At 43.1% G+C, this 23,771-nt stretch overlaps 1 protein-coding gene across 5 annotated transcripts in view; it reads right to left on the bottom strand.

Moving 5' to 3' along the window:
- The window catches only part of RIN3 (Ras and Rab interactor 3), a 151,460-nt gene extending 130,319 nt beyond the window's left edge, over positions 1 to 21,141 (bottom strand). For 2 of the 5 annotated variants that reach the window (XM_019481657.2, XM_019481656.2), the window contains exon 1: positions 20,790 to 21,122. In XM_019481657.2, the coding sequence (XP_019337202.2) occupies positions 20,790 to 20,836 (47 nt within the window). In that variant the 5' untranslated portion in view covers positions 20,837 to 21,122. Of the gene's footprint in view, positions 1 to 20,789 lie in introns of all 5 variants that reach the window. The other 3 variants (XM_059723180.1, XM_059723181.1, XM_014596499.3) reach the window with 3 other exon arrangements.
- Positions 21,142 to 23,771: the final 2,630 nt, after the last annotated feature.

The raw sequence follows: 23,771 nt of genomic DNA, 5'->3' as shown, positions 1-23,771 counted from the left end.
TGCTGGCAGTCGGTCATCTCTGAGCAAAGGCACCTGTAGTCCAGGAGACATCTTATAGTTGAGTTCTCCCACTGCTATGCATTGCAAGATCAGGGGCTTATCTAAAGATGAATAGCAGACATCAACGTTTGGGCTAAGCATCTTGTACTATGTTGCAGGGATTGATATTATCTTTAGACTGGATAACATTGCTGTTAGTAATGAAGAGGGGAAACTACAATATTCACCATATTAATGATAGGCAGAGAAGGAATCCTACTGGTAAGTAAAGCAAACCTCAGCGAAGGCAGGAAAATAATACAAAATAGTGGAGAGCCAGACATTTGAAACACAGGCAGAAAATAACTATACAATGTTCACCATGGAAGAATGAAGACTTAATCCAGGGAAAGGGAAAGCAGTTCAGTTGATGTGGAATGTGGAAAGCCATACTGCTGAGAGAAAACCAGTGGTGAGAACAAACAGCAAATGAGTTTGCACTGCAGCAAAACACCAAAAAAGGTAAATGCAAAGGGAAAGTTTAGGCTAAATGAAGGGAAACTGCTGGGTAGCAAGATGTATTTAAATGTTGCAAGACCTTTTTATTTGGGCAAGGGTTTTGTGAGTAGGGTTAAGCTTGGGTAGTTTTTGCTATACAAGTAAGTATCTTATTTACTATTTTAATCTGTTTGTATAAGCTATTTTGCTTTTTTTCTGTAAGCTGCCCTGCGCCTTTTTGGGAAATGGTGGCCTCGAAATCTAATCAATCAATAAATTGACCTAATCAATCAACAAATCAATCAATTAAGAAATACACTGTGGATAATCTCCCAAGGAAAAGGGAGGGAAAAGGAGGGAGCACCATTGCTTGAGACTCCAAAACCTACACATTTAAAATGTTAGAAAACACTCTGTAGAGTCAAATTCTTCCCTGGCAAAGAGATGGAGTGAATAACCTGCCCATTTGATTGCTGGGCCCCATGATATGTGGGCAGCAATGCCTGACATCTCTTCTGTACACAGCTGTTACAAGATGCAGATGCCAGACCATGGAAAAGCTTAATTCAGCAATTTAATGTAGCTCCCTAGCAGACTCCATAGGAAGTCGGAAGCTCTTTTGGAAGTAACAAGAATGACAAGGTAATTTGCTTTCTCTCTAAATATAAGTGCTATCAGATCCTGCTACCACCATAATTCATATCCTTATGAATAAGGAGCCAGTTTTATAAACTGTACAGTCAGCCTTGCCTCCCCCCAGAAATGCAAAGGATTGCCAAGGGCTGTAACCCAGCAATCTCCACAAAGAGCTGGGCCCTACTTCTCACCCATGTAACATTAATGTAACAGATTCATTGGCTACCTCAGTCACTATGGGTGTGGCTGTAACACAGACCAAGGATATTTGGAATCTCAGAGCCATAACTAAGCTAAGACATATGTCTGCAAGCTGTAGAAATACTCTCACTACTGGGTAAAGATCAGTTCTGCCAGCTGTTAGGGTCCAGGATCCAGGACACACAACTGAGTTGCTCCAGTCCCAGCCAGCAGGTGGCTACAGCACAGACCCACACACACCTGCAGAACCAAATGGACCTCCATTTCATTCTGTTATCAGAGCCCAGTCCCCTGAGAAGATTTATCCTGTCTTGAAACCAGATGCTCAATTTACAACCAAGCATTGCAGTCTGGTAATTCGTAGGGATTTTGTGGTTTATTTAAATTATAAATTGCTACATCTGTTTTTCCCCTGGTTCTTATATTTCTGTCTTGGATCTCTTTGATGCCATGGATCCCTGTCTGGAGAAAGGGAGACAAAGACTGAGTTGTGTTGTTCATGTTCCAAGAAGAAAATGGTGTTTTGGATGATTTGGAATTAGTGCATGAGCAGGCATCCATGCACAGGCCTGACAGCCAGCTGGCTTGTTACTAAGGAAGAAAGAGGCAAGAGAAGTCATAAATGCCACTTGTATAGATGAAAGCAAAAGTTTATTCTTTGGACTAAGAACATTAAGTACCAAGAGGATACAATATAGGACAAACCAGCTTTTGTTGGTAGTATACATGTGAGATCTTCAAAGGCTCATCTGTAAGGAGCATGAGATCTGACATATGGAGAGAGCTGATGTCCAACAGAGCTGCCATTACATCCCTGTTGAAATGATCTGGAGAACACTGGTAATTATTAACCTAGAGAAAATCCAGTTGTGAGTAAAGAGCTGAGTGAACAGGACATAATGGTGGTGCTGCAATGATAGCTGTTGAGAAGGCTGGCAGAAACATCCAAATAAATGAAACCAGGTTCAAATCTAGACCTTTCCCCTGACCTGTCAAAAAGCAAATAGTTGTACCTATGGATTTTACAGACAGTCTTAAGTAAACAAAGGTATTGATAAATTTGATCCCTAGACCACTAAATAAAGAATCCTCAAGACTACAGTGGACAGCAGCCAAAGAGGTGACAACCTAGAGTTCCATTAGATGGGTTCATGCCCCAAAGTCTAGATCTGCATGGCATACCACTTGCTATTGGACTTGCCTTTCCTTCAGTATTCTGGAATAGGGTTGATCTGGTGTGGTCAATTTGAGCCCATAAAGTGCTTTGAGCTTTGGTTCCCCCTCTAAGTAGTAGCTTCCATTTCAATATCATCAGTCCCATTTGCTGTCCTGTCTTTGCCCCATAGACTACACCAGAGATCAACAATGTTTTTGGACAGAGTGCCAAAAATACCCGCAACCTTGATTTGTAAGGTGTTGGTGTGCAAAGGGCAGACAGCAGGGGAACCATGAGGTGCCTGATCCTTGTGGCAGCACAGCCCCAGCCCCTTCCCCACCATCCACTCCACGGTAGGTGTACACCCACTACCAGCAACAAGCCAGGCTGGACTTCTGTGGACTCCGGTGCAGCTGCCTGCAGCACCTCTACCTGAAATGGAGCCCGGGCTGCTCAAAGTGAGTGGCAGGGAAGCTGCAAGCAGCTGCATCAGGGGCCGCGGAGTCCCAACCCAGCTCAGCTCATTGCTGGCTGCAGATGCATGCGTGCCTTGAGGTGGATGGTGGGGAAGAGGCCGGGGCTGCACTGCCACAACAAAGATTGGGCCCCTCACAACCCCCTGCCGTCTGCCCGGTTGCGTGCATGCAAAGTAAAATGCTTTCACATGCCATGCTCTGGCATACGTGCTAGGAGTTACCAACCCCTGGTCTACATTATCCTTAATGAAAGCTAAGGCAGTGTCGATTTAAATTTTGAGGCTCAACTCAAATCTTGACCCTCCTCCTTTTGGCACAGCAGCCCCACTTCTTTCTTGTTCAACAGGGATGTTTAGGCTTATGCAAGGGACCCAGACTGACCCCTATGAATTTCTTCAGTCACTTCCTTACAGTGTAAGTACATGAAGAGAACATGACTTTGCATAGCAAAACACTCAATAAATTAGAAAAGCCATAATGTAAGCTGCTCACTCAGTGTTTATTCTGCTTTCTTGTACATATCCAGTACTATCTTGTGGGAGATGTACAGTACTCATAAATGTTTCCAACCTAACTAAGAATCAAAAATTGTCTAGTGGCTCCCAAACCAAGGTCATGGTAACAGAGCACTTCTTGCTCACTGATTTCCTCTATCTATCTGTAGCTTTCCTGTTCACCATCAGCCTGGTCTATCTTCTATCTGACTGAGATGCTTCTTATAGCATGGTCCTTCTCTGTGCTTTTGGCCTGTATGCCACCAGACATAATCATGTTGTCAAACAGTAAAATTATACCAATTACAAGAAATGTTCCAGCAGCCAACAGGTGAACACTATGAAACTGAAAGATCTATTTGCTGTTGAATCTGAAAAGTTGCCCTGTCTTCTATGTCTGTATCACCTACACGCTATTACTTCAGCAAGCCTCTTGATGTTCTCTATTTGTTTCCTGCTTTTTAAAACTCTTTTTGAAGCAGATTGTCCTAAATTTCAGCGATCAGGTCTTCTTCTATGTTCACTTCTGTAATCTTTTCAACAGCTGTGACTGGCTCAGGTTAGAGACTCTGCTTGTGAGAGCTCTGCTGTAGCCTACACAGCATACACTGGTGGTCATCCATTTCTCAGAAGACGAGTGCTCTCATCACAGAAAAAACCACTGCCGTCAGCAGTCACTGGTGACACTTTCGGTTGGAATTAGCCATGAAGACTCACTGAACTACTTTTACCATAGGAGTGGTCCTCTAGGGCACAGTTTGAAGTAGACAGTTGAGGGTTGCGTAAGGAGGGTTTTACAATCACTGACTTTACAGTCTGTGTTTTGTGGGCAGGTGGAAGGCTTTAGTGTCTGGATCCCTGACCCTGGCACTCAGGAATAAACTACAATACCCTGGTTTTAATGGGACATCATGGTCCTTTGCACTTCCACCCAAGTTCCATGAAAAGTACTTCTACAAGCACGAAGTGCTTGTCATTAGCCTCCTTGGTTAGGGACAGACATTCAAAAAGCCTGAGCCTGAATTTGATTCAGTCTTTGCAGGATAGTTTAACCTGGCTAGGCTGAACCGGTTTGTAACTGGACATCCTCGCAGGACTGAGGAAATTCAGGCACATGCCTGCAGTGGCTCAGGCTAGAAGCCAGGGGGCACTAGAGCAGCCCTCCCTTCCCTTTCACAGGGCTCAGCTGAGGGAGGCATGGCCAGGCCCCAGCAGGACTTCTGATTAGGGTGGTCTGCCTGCACCATCCCAGGCTTTTCCTTGCTGGCTGCTCAAGGGACAGGAGTGTTACCAGCCCCCAGCCCCCTGTTAAGCGCTGTAAGGCAAGGGAGGGTGTGCAGTGCATGCATCTGTTGATGTTTTGGAGCTTTTCAATCTCCCTCTCCCTGCTTCTTTATACTGCCTGCACCAAACTGACAGGTGAGTAAACCAGCAGGGGACTGATAACAGTGATTATCACTTCATCACCCAGAGAGCATGCTGGGATGCTGGGGGTGTCTGGTTTATCTTAAACCAGCAAGGGGTCTGGGACAGATATTGCATAAATCAGTTTGAGCCAAATCAGTTAAGTCTGATACTACATTCAGCCAGGTTTATCTCAAACTGGTTTCAGCCATTTTCAACCTGGTTTATGTGCACTGAACATCTGTTCTGTTACAGGTTTAACCCAGTTTCTGATCACTTAAACCGGTTTGTGTTAATGTCTGTCCCTAGCCATGGGACTACCCTACACATGGGTAACAGGATAGGAGGTGATATCAGCATGGCAGCCACAGTAATGGATACAGAGTGGTATGAGCATAATTCTGCTGGCTTGAGATGAGCTAGCTTGGATACCATTTGCAGTTTAGGTGCAGCAGTACAAAACTTGCCTGAGAATCAGGTTACCCGTGTGTAAAGGACAGGTTCGGACAGCCTGAATTCCACTGAGCTGAATCGACTAATGGCACTAACAATTCCATTGACTTCAGTGGGGACACACATGAAATATTCTGCAGCTCAGTGGAGTTCAGGCTGTCAAAACCTGCCTCTGAGGCTGACAATAGCTAAGGTCCACCAAGAGCTCTTCTGACTGCCAGCCATTAAATTCCCTTCCATGCCATCTCTTCCCTACCATCCATCATCACAGAAGACCTGCAATATACCCATCAGATCATTGAGTGGAAAACGCATTAATAAGTTTTAGAGTCTTTAAACAAAATTAAAATTATGGAATTTTAAACACTCCTCTAGAAGCATTTGGGGTTTAGAGAGGAGAAGCTATTAGGGTTATCGTTTTTTGTTTTTCAAATAACATCTTGTACAAAAAAGTTTTCACACTGATGCTTTATAAAAATATTTTATAAAAATACAGCTTTATATATTTTAAGGCTGATGGACTGTAAATACATCTGTGGCTTGAAGCCTTTAAATATTACATCTTAACAGGAAGGGCATTGGCCTCCTTCCCCTGGAGGCCTGTGTTCCACTCCAGAGTGCATCCATCACAGAAAGAAACAAGTTTGATGGGTTTGTCTTAATCCATCTACTGAGGTTTGTCCACACCACAAAATGTCCATTCCAGTTCCAAGCCAAGATTAATAATTGCATTCACAGTCCCTTAGTGCCAGGAGAAGCCTGCTCAGCTCCTACCCATCGTATACCTCGTTGCAAGCAGTGCCATTAGCCTCTCACTTTAAGTTTTCACTAAATTCACCTCTAAATGTTAGAAAAAATATTTTTGAATGCAAGTCAGTCATTTTCCTTCAGGTCAAATTTTGCAAGGAAATAAATGGAGATAAATATTTTATTTTTTTCCTTTTAGATAATTCTTGTGAAAAAATGGAGAGTCAGGCCAACATGATATTTTCATATGAAAAAAAAATCTCCCCCTCCATTTTCCAGTTTAGTTTGCCACAGACTCCAGCAAATGACCTATGTTCATTGTTCAAACAGAGAAATACAAGAAAACCCACATAGCACAGACGGTGAGAAGCAAGTTAGATTGTCTTAAAATTCATCTGCCTTAATAATCAATGGTATTATTAGTAACCCAGGAAACATCAATTATTTGCCTTTTGACCTGACAGAGTCTCTTTAAATGATTGTTATAGGATATTTAATAGACCTGGTTCTGTTGACTGCAGCTAGAAGTGAAATCTTTGTCAATAGCACTCCTACCTCAGTCAGAGATGCTGTGATTGCCACTTAAAACTGCTCAATGTGCTTTAAAAGGTACTGAGCAAATTGATGCATCTTCTGCCCTGCTAGTGGTACTCTTGGCCCTTCATACTGGACTGGCTCTATGGCATGAGGAAGTTGTACAACCCCTACCTCCAGTTCCTATTATTTAAAACACGTTTCTCTCTCTACACACATTTTTTCTTGATGCTGTGGTACATAAGCCAAGCTAAGCAACCCTGCACATAAAGAACTTGGAAGGGAGCCCTGTGTACATACCTGCAAAGACCTCAGCAAAGGAAGACCTTCTGCTTTAGTTTCCTTGACTCTATGGGAAAAGAACCAACTGGTCTGCCTATATAGTGCTGAGCAGAAGTACGCAAGCTAGCTTGCACCCAGAAGCAGCATAGCTGCGTTTGTGTGGTGCTCCACCAAAGCTAATTTGGGTATCTTGGTACAGCATTGCCTTCTGCTATAAAATCAGATAGATGCCTTTCTCCTTCTCTGGCTGTGTGAATGGGCTTTGATGGAGCCATGTTACACTTACTCTTACTTGAAGTCCCCTTCATCCTACCTCACTGGCATAATGGAGCTCTACTGTAACTGAGAATCAGGCTATCAATCTCCAGACAATAAATGGCCTACTCTCTGTGCGTGCACCAAGTAGCTGCTCACACTTAATTAGGGGTGTCAGAATTGGGCCCTACAGTTGCTCTCAGATTAATAAAATAGTAACGTGGAGCTCACAATACAGTGGCTCCAGCCCAGTGGAGAACAGTATATTAACCTATGCTGAGCTCCATGCTGCTGAGGCTGAACTGCTTCTGGCACCTGAGCTAGCTCATTTAAAGGCAGCTTGGATATCTCTACCTTGTGCTTAGCTGACATCAGTGGAGTTACTCCAGCATGAGAATGGTGGAAGTGAGAGTAAAATTTACTGTAAGAGTGCAGGCAAGCAGGAAATCACCTGAAGTAGCTGAGCGTGACCTAATTTAACATGCTTAACGGTGTCCTGGTTTAACATGATTCTTCTACCCCTGAACCAAATGGCCATTTCATAATTTTAGTTCTGCCTGTACAACAGACTCTTCCTTGCAGCTATGATTGTCTTCTATGTATGCAGGGAAGATGACACAGCAAGCGAGGATATACATTTTCAGCAGAATGCATAATCCCATATGATACCTTGCACAATGATATATCTAGGAAGTCAGGGCAGGGGAGATTGTGCATTAGGTCTGTGCAAAATGGCACTGTTCTGTTCCGACTTCAGTTTCGAGGTCTGGACGGAACAGTGTTTTGTACCAAATTTCATTTCAAGTCGAAACAGCATCACTGTTTTGCTTCGTCGAAACGGTGAGGCTGTTTTGAAGCTGTTTCGACATTTTGCCCAACTATCGGGCTGGGGAAAGGAACTCAGCTCAGCTGGGGTGAGTTCCCAACCCCAGCCCCACAATTGGGCTGGGGAATCTCAGCCCAGCTGGGCTGACTTCCCATTCCCCGCGCTAGATCGGCTGGCGCAATCTAGTGCGGGGGATGGGGAGTTGGGCTGACTCCCTGTGCCAGATCGCGCTGGGGATGGGAAGTCGGCCCAGCTGGACTGGCTTCCCATCCCCAATGCTGTGGTCGAAATGTTTCGACATGTTTTGACTAGCCTCGTTTTGTTTCAAGGCTATTTCAATGCCCTTTGTTTCATTTCGATTTTGCTGTTTCGACCTCGAAATGAGTCGGAACAGTGTTGAAGTGAAATAGCCAGTAAAATTTCACACAGCCCTACTGTGCATTATGAATTTTCTCTCCAGTTTACTGCACTCCACCTTTGCCATTTAGACAAGGCCCAAGAGCCAGATTGAGGGACCCATGTCACATCTGACTCACTGTTAGTCACGCAGGTTTTACTGGCAGAACATTCTGAGTTTCTAAGATGTGGAAATAAAACTGGGTTAATCTGGAGAATCTTTAAGACTTTTGGAAACAGTCAGTAATAATAAAAATACCCAGCACTTGTCCATTGCCAAAGCACTGAACAAACAGTCATTCTCCTTAGAATTTCAGAGAGCTGACCAAATATAATTAACGTTCATGATCCTGGTGGTTTCACATGTGCAAGTCTTGGTGAGCATATAACCTGAGGTAAGCAGAAAAGCAAGAGAGGGTAGGTGCTTTGGGAATCCCTTCACAATCTCCAATAAATGTGGAGGAAGGGGAGTGTGTACATCTGTATGGGCTAGATTTTTTCTATGCTGACAAACTTCATAATGTATCCCACTGGTGAGGCATTGGGAGCAAACTGAAGTCCACTTCCAGGGCAGTTCAAATTGCAGTCAGCCTCTACTACATATTCACTCTCTGGACAAGAACAGTTGCTAAAATCCAAGTTATTTTCTAAGTGCTGAGTAAGCACGAAGAGCTCAGTCTCTTGTGCAGTTTCTGTTTTCTCTTGTGCATTGTGAGTGACAGATTCCTTGGAGAGGCCTTAAAAATAGAAGAAACATTTTTTGGCACCAATAATAGAAGGTTGGGCCAAGCCCTGGGCTGTCATGTAGCCAGAAGTGAGAGACAACCTGATTCTGCATGGGAAGACTGCTAAGAGACTGCAGAACAATGTTGCAGGTAGCCAGAAAGCTTGGGAGGCTGCCAGCCTTCTGGTGTTTGCCTGCACTTGGTTTCCTTGGTTAAGCTTCCCAAGCAGCACTAAACTTAACACAGTTCACATATGGCTGTGGTACAGCAATTGCCTCCTGTTTTGTGAAACAATTGACTGTAAAATAAAGGCTGAGATTTAAAGAACCACCCATTGTCCTGCTTAGGTCTCAGCAGGTCAAGCTCACCAGGCTCTGGAAAACATTTTCCTGATTTTTGGATCTGAGGATAGCTTGGAAAGGTCACTTGTGGTCCCTAAGTTCTATATTTATCTCCTGTGAGGTTTAAGAGGCATGTTCTCCTAACCTACCAATTAACCTCACAACTGCAAATGCAGCAGCTTCAAAGAACTAATTAGTTCAGGCAATGAATGAATCAAAGCAGCAACAGCTACTTTAAAGCCTATTTGAAGGACAGCCTCAAGTTTCTTCTGCAAACCCTAGCAAAAAAGCAGATTTTGCAGCCTGCCTGGAAGGTGAATTCAGCTGTTTGCAGAGTGAGAGAGCGATTAGCCCCCAAAGCCCTAGGCCTGTGCGGAGACAGTTTCCCCCCAGCCCCTTCTGCATTAGAATGAGCGCTGGGGAACAGAGAAGAGTGGGAACCATCAGACAAAGGAGGAATAATAGCCTTGTGATGAAAGGATTGAGTGTTGAGAGAACTGCCTTCTATTGGCTCTGCCCAAAACTTGCTCAGAGATTTTGGTCCCAGCTGAGGGGTAAACACTAAGATGGAAGTTAGGGGTTTGGTGTGCATGTGAACTATGAATAAAGTACCTGGGAACAGTGGCTATGAACATAGTACCTTATCTCTTTGTGCCTCAGTTTCCCTCTATATGCGTATTGCAGCTGGTTGTTAGGCTTACTTTTTGGAAAACATTTGGAGATTCTCTCATTAGCAGTAAAAGTGCAAACCACTTCTTAAATATTTATTACACTTATTACCGGGCATCCAGGTTTTCCATTTGCTGTGCGAAAATGCGGCTTTTCTATTTTAACAGAGAAAAATGCAGATTTTTCTCTCAAAGGAGAAAACCATGGATTTTCCCCTTTAACAGAGAAAAATGTGGGAAACTGTGGGTTCCCCTTGCAGGCTGGCAGAGTTCCAGCCTCCAAGGGGCTGACTGGGGCTGCAGGAAGTGGTCAGGCAGGATGCACCATGCACATACATTTGGCAGCCTGGCAGCGCTGGAGAGCAGCTCCTGCAGCTCCCTCCAAGTGAGCCTATGGGGGTGGGGCAGGGCAGGGCAGGGCAGGGCAGGGCAGGGTGCGGGGGATAGGGGCGCATGCTTCCCTGAGATCTCTGCGCCCACTGTGGGACGTGGGCTGCAGCGGGGCCGGACCAGCTCTGGAGGAGCTGTCTTCACAGCCCAGTACATGACATCCAGCAAGAGAGGGAGCGCCATGCTGCCAAGCTCACCATGGTGGCATGGCACTCCCTCTCGTGCCGGGTCCCACTTGCTGGGCTACAGAGGTGGCTCCTGCCTGGAGCAGCTCCAGCCTAGCTGTACCCCCACACCCTCCTGTGGGCACAGAAATCTCGGGGGGCACATGCTTCCCCCCCACTGTGTCACTTTGGACCCCCACCCTCCTCTGTCATGTCGCCTGTGCCCCCCCACCTTCCCCACACACTCACTCCCCTTCCTCACATACTAGGGGGCTGGCGGGTGTGGGGAGGGAGCAGGTTTGGAGTGAGGAGCACAAGCAGGGCCGGGGAGCTGTGAGTAGGGTGGCCATTTGTCTTGTTTTACAGAGGACAGTCCAGTTTTCTGGTCCTCTGTCCTCTATTGATATGAAACCAGACACCTTTATGTCCTCTATTTTTCATGGCTCAGCACCCCCATCCCCTTGCCCCACCACTGACACCGCGCGCAGCTGCCTGTGGGAGCACCCTGCTTGGTCTGTCACTGACATCGCCATAGCTGCCTGCAGGAGCTCGCTGCTGCCATTGTCGCTGCCTGCGGGAGCTTGCTGCCGCTACATTCCACCACCGCCACCGTGTCCTTCCCGGTCTCGGGAGGCACGTGATGTTTGCAGTGGTGGACATTCACTAAATGCAACTGTCTTCTGTTCTTGAGGTACCTCGACGACTGCCCTAGCTGCGGGTCAGGAGTGAGAGGCACCGACATGGGCAGGGGCAGGGTATTAGCTTATCAGGGCTGCTTAGCCCTACAAAGCAGTGGTGCCGGGGGGGGGGACACAACACTACTACAGCTGGACCTGCGTCCTGGTGAGCAAAAGGGAAGGGGGAGCTCTAATTTTCCATGATAAAAAACACCAAAATCTATAGGTATTTAGAATGAATTTTATTGTAATGATTGAGGCACTGGTAGGCTTCGAAACAGCCTTAAAATTGTAAATATATCAATAAAATATTGTGTTTAACTGATACCTATATGTATAGTGGTATTTCATTTTAATTGGGGAAAAAACACAGATTTTTTGGTGTTTTTTAATCATTGAATTTGTGGGGTCCCTCCCCTTCAAATTGAAGCATTTATGATTTTAATCAGAGAAAGCCAAGATCTCTGATTATTATGAATGAAAACCCTGCATTCTCCAACAACAAAAACTTAGCAAATCTTATCAAATAATAAACAGGCACATACTCAGGACAATTGAACATTTGGGACAGGATTTCTCCATTCTGTTAGCATTGGGGTTTTGTATCTTATGTAACCACGGCTCTTACATGCATACATCCCCTGAGCACCATGTGGTCTTTCTATAGTGCTGAGGGGTGGCGTAAGTGTTGTGTAAAACTTTCAAGTTGTTTTTATTGCTCTCTTTACCATCTCCTGTAGTTAGATCCTGTTGTTGAGTCATAATCCTGCACTTCTTACAGGAAGGCCTATTCCTGTGGAAGGTCTATTGACATCCCTCCAGCAAGTCAGGTTATTGCTCTGGGTTCCACTGCTGCAGAACTCCAGCAATGTAAAGTCTACAGTGGCGCACAGTTTGCTCACAGTTTCCCCGTTCATGTAGTGAAGGGGCTGCTGAGTGGGGAGAGGAAAGGCCAGGAGAGATGGAGGAAGCTGTGGTTTCTGAGTCCTGCTGAAATTCACTGCCTTGTCCTAGCCACCCCCAGTGGAGGGCAGACCATATTCTAGCGCTTACTCTTCTCCCATCCTCTCCCTCCCCCAGGACTGGGCTCACAAAGGGAACTGCAGGTTGAGGCTCCCAGTCCTGTCCTATCAGTGTAACTGTGGCCCATGAAGAACTAAGGTGGTGAAGGAAGGTCCTTTGCTCTGACACAGATAAACTCCCTGACAAAGAGGAGGGGGAGAAAAAAAGCCCATCACTATATATTTAATGTGAGCTGCATTCCCTGGTGCTCTCCAGCCTGTGTGAACCTAGCCTGTTTAGGAAAATGTGACTAGCATAACCAGCTATGCAGCACTCACATCTGCTAATCCTTTGCTGCTCCAGTAATGATCTTCACTTGCAAGAAAAGGTCTGCCTCATGCTATTTTTGGAACTGACTGAGGACGAGCTAAGCACTCTGAGCATGAACCTTCACAAGCAGCAGTCTTTAAGGAAACCTGACTTCTTTTTGATGATTTAGTCACACTGACTCCTGGTTCATGTGCCATGTCCCTGGAGCTGTTTAGAATTATTTAGGTAACTCAGAAAGGTAAAGGTAAAGGATGGAGGAAATGCTCTTGTGGCTACAAGAATTACCATATCTGATGAAACTTGATTATGTTTCCACAGCTTGAATAGTGCAGTCTGCTTGACCACAGCTGTCTGCACTGCTGTTTTGTCACTTAAAAAATACTTCACAGTTGAAAATACTAAAGTCGATCTGTGCTGTCTGAGGAGTCAAAGGTACCAAGATACTGGGCCTGATTCTCATCTCACTTCTTCCAGCATTGATTTTGGCAGAGTGACTGTGTCTATCCATCAGAACATGGCTCCAGTTCAGGAAAGTAGTTGAGAATGTGTTTATCCATCACCGTTAATGAGTGTTCAGTCAGGACCAATCAGCCTTGAAAATATACCCTCCCACCTCTAGTGGGTAAAGTGTATGAAGCAAACATGGCATTCTGCAGTGTAAGTTCTGAGGACCCTCGCCAACTGCGATTAGGTGCAGCAGCTCCTATAAGGAGGGAGTGGATTTGCTGTCACTTGAGAATCAAGAACCAGTGATTGGTTACTCTTGGCCCTGCTCCTCTGTACACAAAGATCTCAGTCCAGGAGAGACTGACCCTAACTGTGGTTCCACTCTGAGAAATGAATGTTAGTCACTCAAGTTTGAGAACGTTGTGCTAAATGACTTGCCCAGTATCACAAATGGAATTGGCATCAGTATTAAAATTAGAAGCAGTAGATTCATGGATCCACATACTTCTAGACCCCTGCATTACTCCTCATCCAGCTTGTTCAAGAATGACTTAATAGTTCCTACTAACTCTCAAGCAGGCAATCTTGGAGTTCACTCCTTCTGCATTAAAATATTGGCCTTTTCCAGTCTTTTCCCATGTTAGATCCATGACTCCTCAAAGGACAGACTACCTTGTCTTCGTTGCTTCCACTGGCGTTTTGAAAATTTCAAGCACATTGGCTCTTGGCTGAATTTTTTCAATGGACTGAGCCTTCCAGTGTTCAGTTTGTCCTCTGGACCTGTGCTGTTTCTTCATAATGCTTTTTTTATGCTGCCTGAATTTGAATGTAGCTGACTAAAAATGTTCTAAAAGTTTCCTTACAAATGGTACAGTTAGTATCTCTGACCTATGTCTCAAGTCATCCAACACCTCTTATGCAGTGATTGCATGGAAGAGATTCATACCTCTCTAAGGACTTTCAAAGAACACCCACACAATCTATGTTTTTCCCTGGTCATTTCTAGCCCTAAGACTCAAACGAATATCTTACATTTCCACAGTGCTGTCCATTCTCAAAGGTCCCCCAAATACTACACAATTCCTACTCTTCTCACATATGGAGGTCAGGTCTGTGTCAAAAGGTTGTAGGAATGCTATAAACTGCAGGGCTTTGACATACCTATACATACTGTACCTTCATTCCACAAGTGAATCCATCAGCACCAGGATGCAGGTAGTTTAACCATCCCAATGGTCTCCTTTTCTTTTTTATTACACTTCCACTGAAATATTTCCTTCTATCCCCAAAGGACCCTTGATGGATAATATTTAGTCTTACCTATCTCCTTACTCTTTAGCTATCAAATGTTTAAGCTTTTGAGGCATTGAAAAGTGGAGACCAGTTTTCAGTGGGAGGCTTTCAGATATTGGACCAGAAAACAGACATTTTGATGTATACTTTTCAGATGATTTTTAGAGCTTATTGGACATGGGTAGAGAACGCATTTTCACTGATGTTAGCAGCATTGCATCGTTGCAGAAAAGTAGTAGAAAAACTTCACTCAAAACTTCACTTCCGGTGAAAGAATTGAGGTACAACTTTGCTGATGCATGGTAAACCAGTTTTAGGTCTGTCAGTCCTTATCAATCTCACAGTAGCTGTTTAATGAGGCAAACAGGCTATTAACTACTCCCTCATCACCTAGGGGTGAGGTGCAGTAAAGCTGGCCACTGAGGTACCCTGTCTGTTCATTCCTGATTCCAGGGTTATTTACAATAGTAGGCCAATGTAAATGACACTAGGATATGTGTATGTCCATGCACTTCCTTGACATCTCCTTCAAAGGTTGGTAGGGCTAGTGTAAATTTATGGGTCTTGGGTAACTAAGTCACTTACCTTTACCAGCAGGTAGATATAAAAAAGACTTCAAATAATTTGAAGAAACTATATAAAATAGATCTGTAATATGCATGACTGGTATTAGTTCTGAATACACAACAATGTGGTGACTTTAATATGCATTTATGAATAGTGCAGCCAGCCCAAACTTATGATGATAAAACCTCTGAGACCCACTAGCACAGTGTGATTCAATACGTACGCTAGCACACTAGATTCAGTATATGTCAAATATATACATTCAGATATGCACAGATAATTTCACCCACTACCTGACCTTTGAGGTAGAACATGGAAGCTGTTAAACTGCACACAACTATTTGGGACAGGAAGTGAAAAATACTATGCTTAGTTAAAACTACCATGGAAATGTAGATAAACAGAATTAAATTGGTTGAACTAGAATTATACTCAGGTGCCACTGTTAATGCCCCATGTCCTGTGAACAACAGTTTGGTATCCTCAGTGACAGCATGATGACCATCACCAGCTTGGTTTTGTCTGTTTTCTCCACAAACACAAACCTAGACTACCAACATAATTTCCCACAACACCCACCTGCATGCTGATGAGGGACCATCCCTCTTAGCTTCTAACAGCTGATAAGATCACAGGTTGTGGTGAGGCAGCTGCAGAAAGGGTCTTTTTTTTTAACTGAATTTCACAAGACACCGCTTCTCCAAAGTCAGTATCAATTTGCTTGCATATTATGTCTTTTCTATCCTTTTATGGTGGCTTTCTAAAGCTGGTCTTATCTATGAACATGCATATTATGTAGTTATATATTCTTACCTAGAAGTTCTTTACAATCAGAATTGAAAGCTTTAGCTGAGGTACCATTTTTTTCACTTGTCTCCACTGTGACTTACTAAACAACCACAGCACTACAGAATGAATTCTCATGGCAAAATAATAAAGCACAAAAACATTCGATCATGAGTGGGAGATCATTTTTCCGCGAACAATCACTTCATCTCAGACCTCACAGTCTTGTCTCCAAAGGAAACCTGTGCAGGCAGGCCTGGGAACAAAAACTTATAGCTTTACTGAATACTAAAAAACATGGACTGAACGTAGACAATGGTTATATAGATCATTACAATTCACCTGCCCCCAGAGCAGGTAATAATATGCTCCAGAGGTAAAAATGGCCCTCTAGCATCTTGAATTATCTTACTCTTTTTACCTATTTGGACTTCTTTATCTCAATTGCTCTTTAGCTGCTCAGTAACTACTTCTGTTTACTTTTCTTTGCTTCATAGGTTTACTGTCCACTTCCCTTCTTAAGTGACCTATTTACATAACATGGCTACACAAAATTAATTGTTCCACTTAGAAGCAAATACAGGCAAAGCCTTTTCAGCCCTAAGGAAGGTCATTGTGTGCCCAAAAGCTGGTTTAATACATCTCCCAACTGCCAATCAAAGATTTCCAAATATTTCCTGCTTGTACCATAGTAGGGCTGGAGGGTCCAATCTTTTATTGGACCAACTGTAAAACTGGAGAGATGTTAGACAAGCTTTCAGGCACAAAATGCCCTTCTTCCGATCTGGGAAAGAAGCGGGCATATTCTAAGTTAAATACCAAATAACAATAGCTTGTGTTTAACTTCATATGTAAAAGAAAATGGGCCCTTAAAGGAGTGGAGGTGGACTGTAAACTAGGAGCAAAGAGAAGTTATCAGAAGCAGCTTCAGAATTGTTGCTGCAGAAATAGCATCAAATGGCTTCCTTTCAATTAGTCTTTAGCCAGCTGACCACTTCCTTTGCTGTTCAAAGACCATTCATTTCATGAATGTAGTTGGCTATTTGAATACTGTATTAGCTTACTGAGTGACTCTGACATTGGATGGTACTCTCTTTAACTCAGTTGGAGTCTTTCCCCTGATTTCAGTGAGCTCTGGATCAGGTTCTTTTTGAGTTGAGAGTTGCTAGACTCATAGAAAAATAGGCCTAGACGTGACCTCAGTAGGTCTAGTCCAGCTTCCTTCCTGCTCAAGACAGGATCATCCTTATCTAAACCATTTCACCGAAGACTAGAGAGAGGTAGTTAGCCATTTTAGTCTGACTTCTGCCTCATTTCATCCAAGTATTTGTCTAACCTGCTCATATAGACTTCCAAGGATGGAGATTCTATGACCTTTCTGGATAACTTGTCCCAGTGCTTAACCACACTTTTAGTTAGCAAGTTCTTCCTAATATTTACCATGCAGATCCCATGATGCAATTTAAAACCATTATACCTTGTCCTGCCCCTGAAGCCACAGAGAGTATCACCATCCTCTTTATAAGCCCCTTTCATGTATTTTAAAACATATCAAATCCACTCCCAGCCTTTTCTCCAGACTAAATAAATCCCAGTGTTCCTTTTCTTGATGGTCATGTTTCCCAGGCTTCTAATAATTTTTGTCACTGTCGACTAGACTTTTTCCAATTTGCATCTTTTTTGGGAAATCCCATAACTGGGTACAGTATTTCACATGAGGGTTCCCCAGTGCCCAGTAGAACAGAAGAATCATTTCCCTTAAGTTGCTGGTGACACCCCTGTTAATACATCCCAGTATGTTGCTGGATTTATTTAATTTTTTTTGTAAAAAGAACACACTGTTGACTCATTCAGCTTATGGTCCACTTGTCCTTATTGAATTTCATCCAATTAATTTCAGACCATTTGCCCAGTTTATGAATGTCACTCTGAATTGTAATCCTGTCCTCCACAGTGTCCACAGTTATGCCCACAAGGGTGTCATCTACAGATTTGCTAACTGTGCATGCAATGCTGAGCATTTTTTAATATAGAAGTCTTTTATTTTTAAACTGAATTCAGTCTTGGAGGAGCTACTCAACCTATTACCCTAGAGATTAGAGACCTTTGTTAAACCCCACAACAGGGTTTAACTAGACAGATACAGGATAACCTTTTCCACACCTTCCTGACAATGCACCTAAACCTGACCTGATGAGAGAATCCCTGAGACCAACAAAGCATTTCTCTAAAAACTATTGTTCAAACAAGTATTGTAGTCTTGATGCAAGAGTTCACTGGGTAGATTCTTTAGCTTGTCATGTGCAGATCAGACTAGACTTTCATAACATTCACTTCTGAACTTAAAATCAATGCGTCTATTAAAGTAGCTTGCTTTCCAGAGCCATTCAGTTCCTGTTCTGTTTTTTAAGACATTAGAAGTAAAGACAAGAAGTTATGACCCCTTCTGATGGTGTTTTTTATGCCAGTAATTCATGACACTAAGAAATCAACTGAGACCCTCAATTAATTTGATGTAGAAAACTTAATCATCAGATTTGTAGTTGATCTAAACCAAATGCAAAGTAGTACCCCACAAGTGCAAACCTCTATTGCAAGTCCCCTGAACCATCAGTTTTCCTAAATGGCTGTTTAATATGCATGGATTTCAGATTACATTTCCCTCCTAGCTGCTGTTTTCTGTATTCACTATCTCCTCCATAAACTTGCCAGATGTTGGAGTCAAGGCACGCACCTTTTCATGAAACTATGCTCAATAGTTTTGATGAGCTCCCATTTCTCCAGATGTTCTATGATCTCATCCCTTATTAATGTGCCTAGGAGCTTGCCTAACTAAGTTAGACTTACTGGTTTATAACTTTCTGTTTCGACCCCTATCCCTTTTTTAAAGGCTTTGATTAAGTTGACTTTTATCCAGCTTTTCATTACCCCTCTCCCCACATTCCTCAATAAGGAGCTATTTATCTCTGGCCCTGTAATCTCTTCACAGTCTCTCTCACATTTCTAAGGTGTAGCTTAGAAAAAAATGTCTATCTTGACAGATTTACTTTAGAAAAGGCTGATTCCAGTATCACTTCTGGGAATTGATGTTTCTTAAGTTTGAAGTCCCCTTTTATGTGTTCTGGAATTTGCACATGTTTCTTCTGTAACAGTTGTACCTAAGATTGGCCTACTACGTATCACCCAAGACCTTATGCACTGGATTGGTAGATGCAAGCATGAAGACTGTTAGGTCAATTGCATGCATGTTTTTATGTACAGAATTTTAAAACTCAGCTTTCTTATCCTCCATCAGAAACATTTCTTCTGCTGCCTTAAAATTGTTTGTAAAAACAGAGAAGGATAGTTCCTATTAAGCATTTTGTGAAATCATTGCTTAACTTCATACGGGTGTAACAGGAAATCAGTTGAGCATTGTGTAGACAAGTTCCCAATTCTGTAGTGTCTCAGAGGCCACAATTTAGACATAATAAATAGTGCATTGCAGATTTTTGGCTGTACTGAAAAATAAGAAGCAATAGCTATGCTAGGAATTTCCAAACATAGAAACTACATGAATGGGGCATTTATATATTAAAAAATTGAGCCTTTTAGTGAGTTAAATCAAATACGTCCCACTATATTTTTGTACTGGCTAGATTTCATTAAGGATGCACACATGGATGCATTTAGCAGTATTCCTGAAACCAGTTTCATTCCAGTCCAAATGAAAGTTCTCTGATCCATTTACTTCTTCTGAAACTCTAAACTAAAAGCCTGTCTTCCCCCTCTGCAAACATGTGGATCCTCTCAGCTGAACTGAGAAAGAGATAAACAATATCATTCGTCTTGTTTCCCAATATTTTGGCACTTTACCTATCTACCAAGTGCAGACTTCTTCCATTAAAATATCATATAATAAGTTAACCATCTCACTCTTCAGAGCAGGGCTGTGTAATTGGACTATCCAATTGGCTTCACATTGAGGTAAGCCTTACCCCTTATTGTTTGTGTTGTACTGAGTAATTGCAGCTTGGAGCAGTACCAACTTTGGAACAGGGTAAATGATTGAATATTCCAGGGGCTATATGATATGTCAAGCGCGGACGTCCCCAAATACCACCTCCTGCATGTAGCCACCCACTGTTTAATTCTGGCCATCCCTGTCTACAGTGATTTTGCCCCTTGGTGTCTGTCTTGTGTAACCCGACAAAACAAGGAACAGTCAGGTTATTCATGTAAACATATTTGCCCCTTCCATGTCTGTCTATCTCCACAGACTTTTCTACCCTCTTTGTACCTGACACATCTGGGAAACTTTACTGATGGGAACTAGTATGTCAGATGGATAAGGGGCACTCCTCATACCTGGGGCTGCTTGTTTTTCCAGCTGGGTAACCTAAGGTTTCAACACTTATGTCATTTTCCTCTGATTGTTCTTGACAGGAAACAGGAATGCTCAGCTTCAGGGCAGACGTTTTGATACAGCTGAAGTTTGGCTGGCATCCAACCAGACTCCAAAGCTGCTGAGAGTGGAGTGGGCTTTCTCCAAACCTGACAAGCCATTTCCTCTCCTGCTCCCTCTCCCAGGGGCTCAACCCTGCAAGATGCAGAGTGCTGGCCATGACCAGTAAAGCAGGTAAGCATATTCCTCCATGTAATCATGACCAAACTGTCACTGGACAGGAGCCAGAGTGCTAGGACCTTTTAGGATCAACCCCTTCTTTGAGGTTCAACATTTCAGTGGAATCAAACCGAACCTCCTGGAAAAGATTTGCCCTCTTTCCAAAAGCACAGGGCTTCCTTATTACCAACTTCACTTTTTCAGCTACAACTTGGATTTTGCTTACCCTCTTCTCCCCGCTACACACACACCAAATAGCTGCATTTTCATGCTAAATAAAGTCAGTTATAGCCTGTTTTCAAGAGGTTTGCATTAGTTAAGGAAGTACTGTAAGTGACATGATCACCTTCACCCACAACTATGCAGCTGATAACTCCACAAACTGCAGCACACAGCCCTTTTTTAAACAAGCAAAGAGAGAAGCAATATTCTTATTTAAAACTTGCAGTCAAGACTTACCCTGACTCGTCCCTGACTCCCTCGTCGCCTGCCGATGTTTTCATCATTGCAACACACTGAGGCACTCGCTGTTTCAGAATGGCTTTAGAGCTCCTGTGTAAAGGCAGCAATCCCTTTCCATCCCAGGGCAAAGCTTCCACATCCTTAGTTTTATTCCTAGGAAAATGATATTTCAAGGGGAGGGCAAGATGTTTAGTATCAGTTTTAACCTGAGTAGTAGCAGGGGGACAGCGGACTAACAAGCAGCGAAACGAGCAAACTGCCAAGAAGATCTGGGTTTAGCTTCTCTCTTACTTCTACTTCCTGTATTTATATGAACCGGGGATTTCAGGAAGAGGCAGTCCTTGGTGGTCAAGAGTGTGTGTTTTGTATTTTTTTTAAAGCCATATTTAGTAGTGAACTTTGGCTCATTATTAGAAAGAAGGGACTGGGGCTCCTGGCTCCTGGCATGTCTTTGAATCCTTAGAAAGTTTGGAGGAAGTAATTTTACAGACCTGCAGGTATATCGGGGACAGCAGAGCACAGTGAACTTTGTAAAGGATTTTACAAGGGCAGTAAGTCTCCGTCTGCAAATTCCTGAAGCATGTGTATGTGTATTGAGTGAATAACTGGAACCAGATGGAGCCTGGAAACCTTTCCTATTTACATAGAACCTGAGGAAAGGAAACGGCTAACACTGGAGAAGTACAACTTTTCAGCAAGGCTGCCACTTTGTGGAAAAGATAATGATGGAATGTTAATAATATAAGGCTGCTATTCTGTGAACTGCAAACTATGGACTGTGTATAGCCCATGCCATAAAAATCCTAATCTGGAATTACTTGTAAAGTAGTTTAACTCTGCTACAATAGCAATGTTTGTGTCATCTGAGATAGCATAGCATCTGAGATAGGGCACCCAGCAGTACTATTTCCTATATGGCACATATTCAGGTCTGGATGGCGTTCCTATTTGGAAGTTTTATTATTCAGGAAATACTGGAGTTGAGGAAAATATACAATGGAAATAATAGGACTGATAGATAAGCTGTGCTGGACAGGACAGTGATAGGAATAGCAGCATGAGATGCAAGCAAGAGTATTTTTTCTTTTTCTCATCTATAGGATGAGCATCCCCAGCTCTTCGGGATGTTGACAAGCAGGCAGGCCAGGCTGGACATGCCCCAGCAGCAGGTGGGAATAACAATCAGACTGATGCATCAGCATCAAAGCAACTATTTCTCTTCCAAAATAAAACACTTTAAAATACTTGAATCCATAGGAGTTCTGACACTGACTGCCAAGACAGCAGGATCGGGCTTCACTTGTTCACAGATTTCATGGTCAGAAGCAACCATTAGGATAGTCTCGTCTGACTTTTGATATTGGAAAGGATATAACTAATTCAAAACTTCTGCACCAAGCCCATAGATTTCCTCTGAGCTAAAGCATGTCTTTCCAAAAGGCAGCTTGATGTAAGGACCACAAGTGATGGAAAATCCAGGTATAGGTACGTTGTTCTAGCAGTTAATTATCAAATCTGTTAAAAATGTGTGCCTTATGTCTAGTCTGGTCTCGTCTGACTTTATTTTCCAATCAGTGGAACTGTTTATGGTTTTTTTCCTGCTAAAGGAAAGAGCTGCCTATTATCTGAAATCTTCCCTGTGCAGGGACCTGCAGACTGTGATTGGGTACAATTTCAGCCTCTGCTTTGATTAGAGTAGAACCTGGTTAGTTAGCAGGAGTAGGTATATGGTCCTTGCAAAGCTGAATCATGAAGCAGCTGGGGGTTATATGCAACTGTAGTACACAACTGTATAGTTTGTTCTTTATTTGCTAATCTGGTGTAAATACAATGGGTTGTGAAGCACCTGGATATGAATGATCTGGGTTACACTGGACTATATAGACTGAATTTCTTCTCATGGCAAGTTTGCCAGACTTCAGATCATTCTTGTAATTCTTTTTTTAATCCTTTCCTTGACTTTGAAGGTTGGAGCAGGCCACTGCCTCCTGTATGCAGAGAGGTTTAAATGGTTTTCTTCTCCAAGCTGGTGCAATTTGAGTTTCATATTGGATAAAGCATGCAAACAAACTCACAGACATAAACCACTGAGTTTCACCTGTCCTCATTCAAGGAGAATGAGGCTCAAGCAGAATTCAGCCTTGCATTGCTGGGAGTCAGGTTTCAGGTTCCATTCTACAATCATTTTTTTAAGCCAGGGGGAGTATTAGGATCATATCAGGCTGTGCCAAAGGGACTCCCACATTCCCTCACTCAACTCTTGCCTAAAAAAATAAAAGGTTATATATTTCCATTCCTTCTATACAGTTTGTCACCCTTGGAAATGATGTGCAGGTTTGCAGATGCACTTATGAACAAATATTTTTGATCATGGAAATTCTGGATTTCATCATGTGACAGGTACATTTGGACTAGAGCTGTTTGAAAACTGTAAAATACAGGAATATTACAAAACAAGATTGATACCTGCTAGTGTGTCTGTTTCAGGGGGGGTTGAAATGGACCCATTTTTGCATTAAAGGTCAGGGGCCATTTGTAATTGAACAACAGATATGGTTTTCAGTAAGTAAAAATGTTTTATCCCCTTTTTGATGATGATTGTTGGCAAAATCTAAACTGGTAAGTTTATGCTTAAGTAGGACTTAGGGAAATTTATGGGGAAAGCCCCCAGACGCAACACAGAATGACTCCAAATGTGATCCACAATGACCCCACACCTGCTAGGAGCTGGAATTTGTTTGGTGTTTATATTCTGGATAGCATAGATCTCTATGCATGCACGTGCCCCATCTAAGCAGCTAACTCTCTGCTTTGCACCTAAATTCTACGGTGATCCCAAGTGGGGGAGAGAGGGTGACTACTACATTCCATCCAAGTTCCTGAAGGGACTCGATCCATTAGCTGGGCTCGGCCTCAGAGCAAATGCCATATATACTGACAGGATTCAGCTCAGGGCAAAGTGCAGCAGCCACAAACAGT

This window comes from Alligator mississippiensis, chromosome 2 (assembly GCF_030867095.1).
Source record: "Alligator mississippiensis isolate rAllMis1 chromosome 2, rAllMis1, whole genome shotgun sequence".
Lineage (NCBI taxonomy): Eukaryota > Metazoa > Chordata > Crocodylia > Alligatoridae > Alligator > Alligator mississippiensis.
The sequence above is the reverse complement of the archived record's forward strand: the minus strand, read 5'-3'. Positions and strand labels throughout refer to the sequence as shown.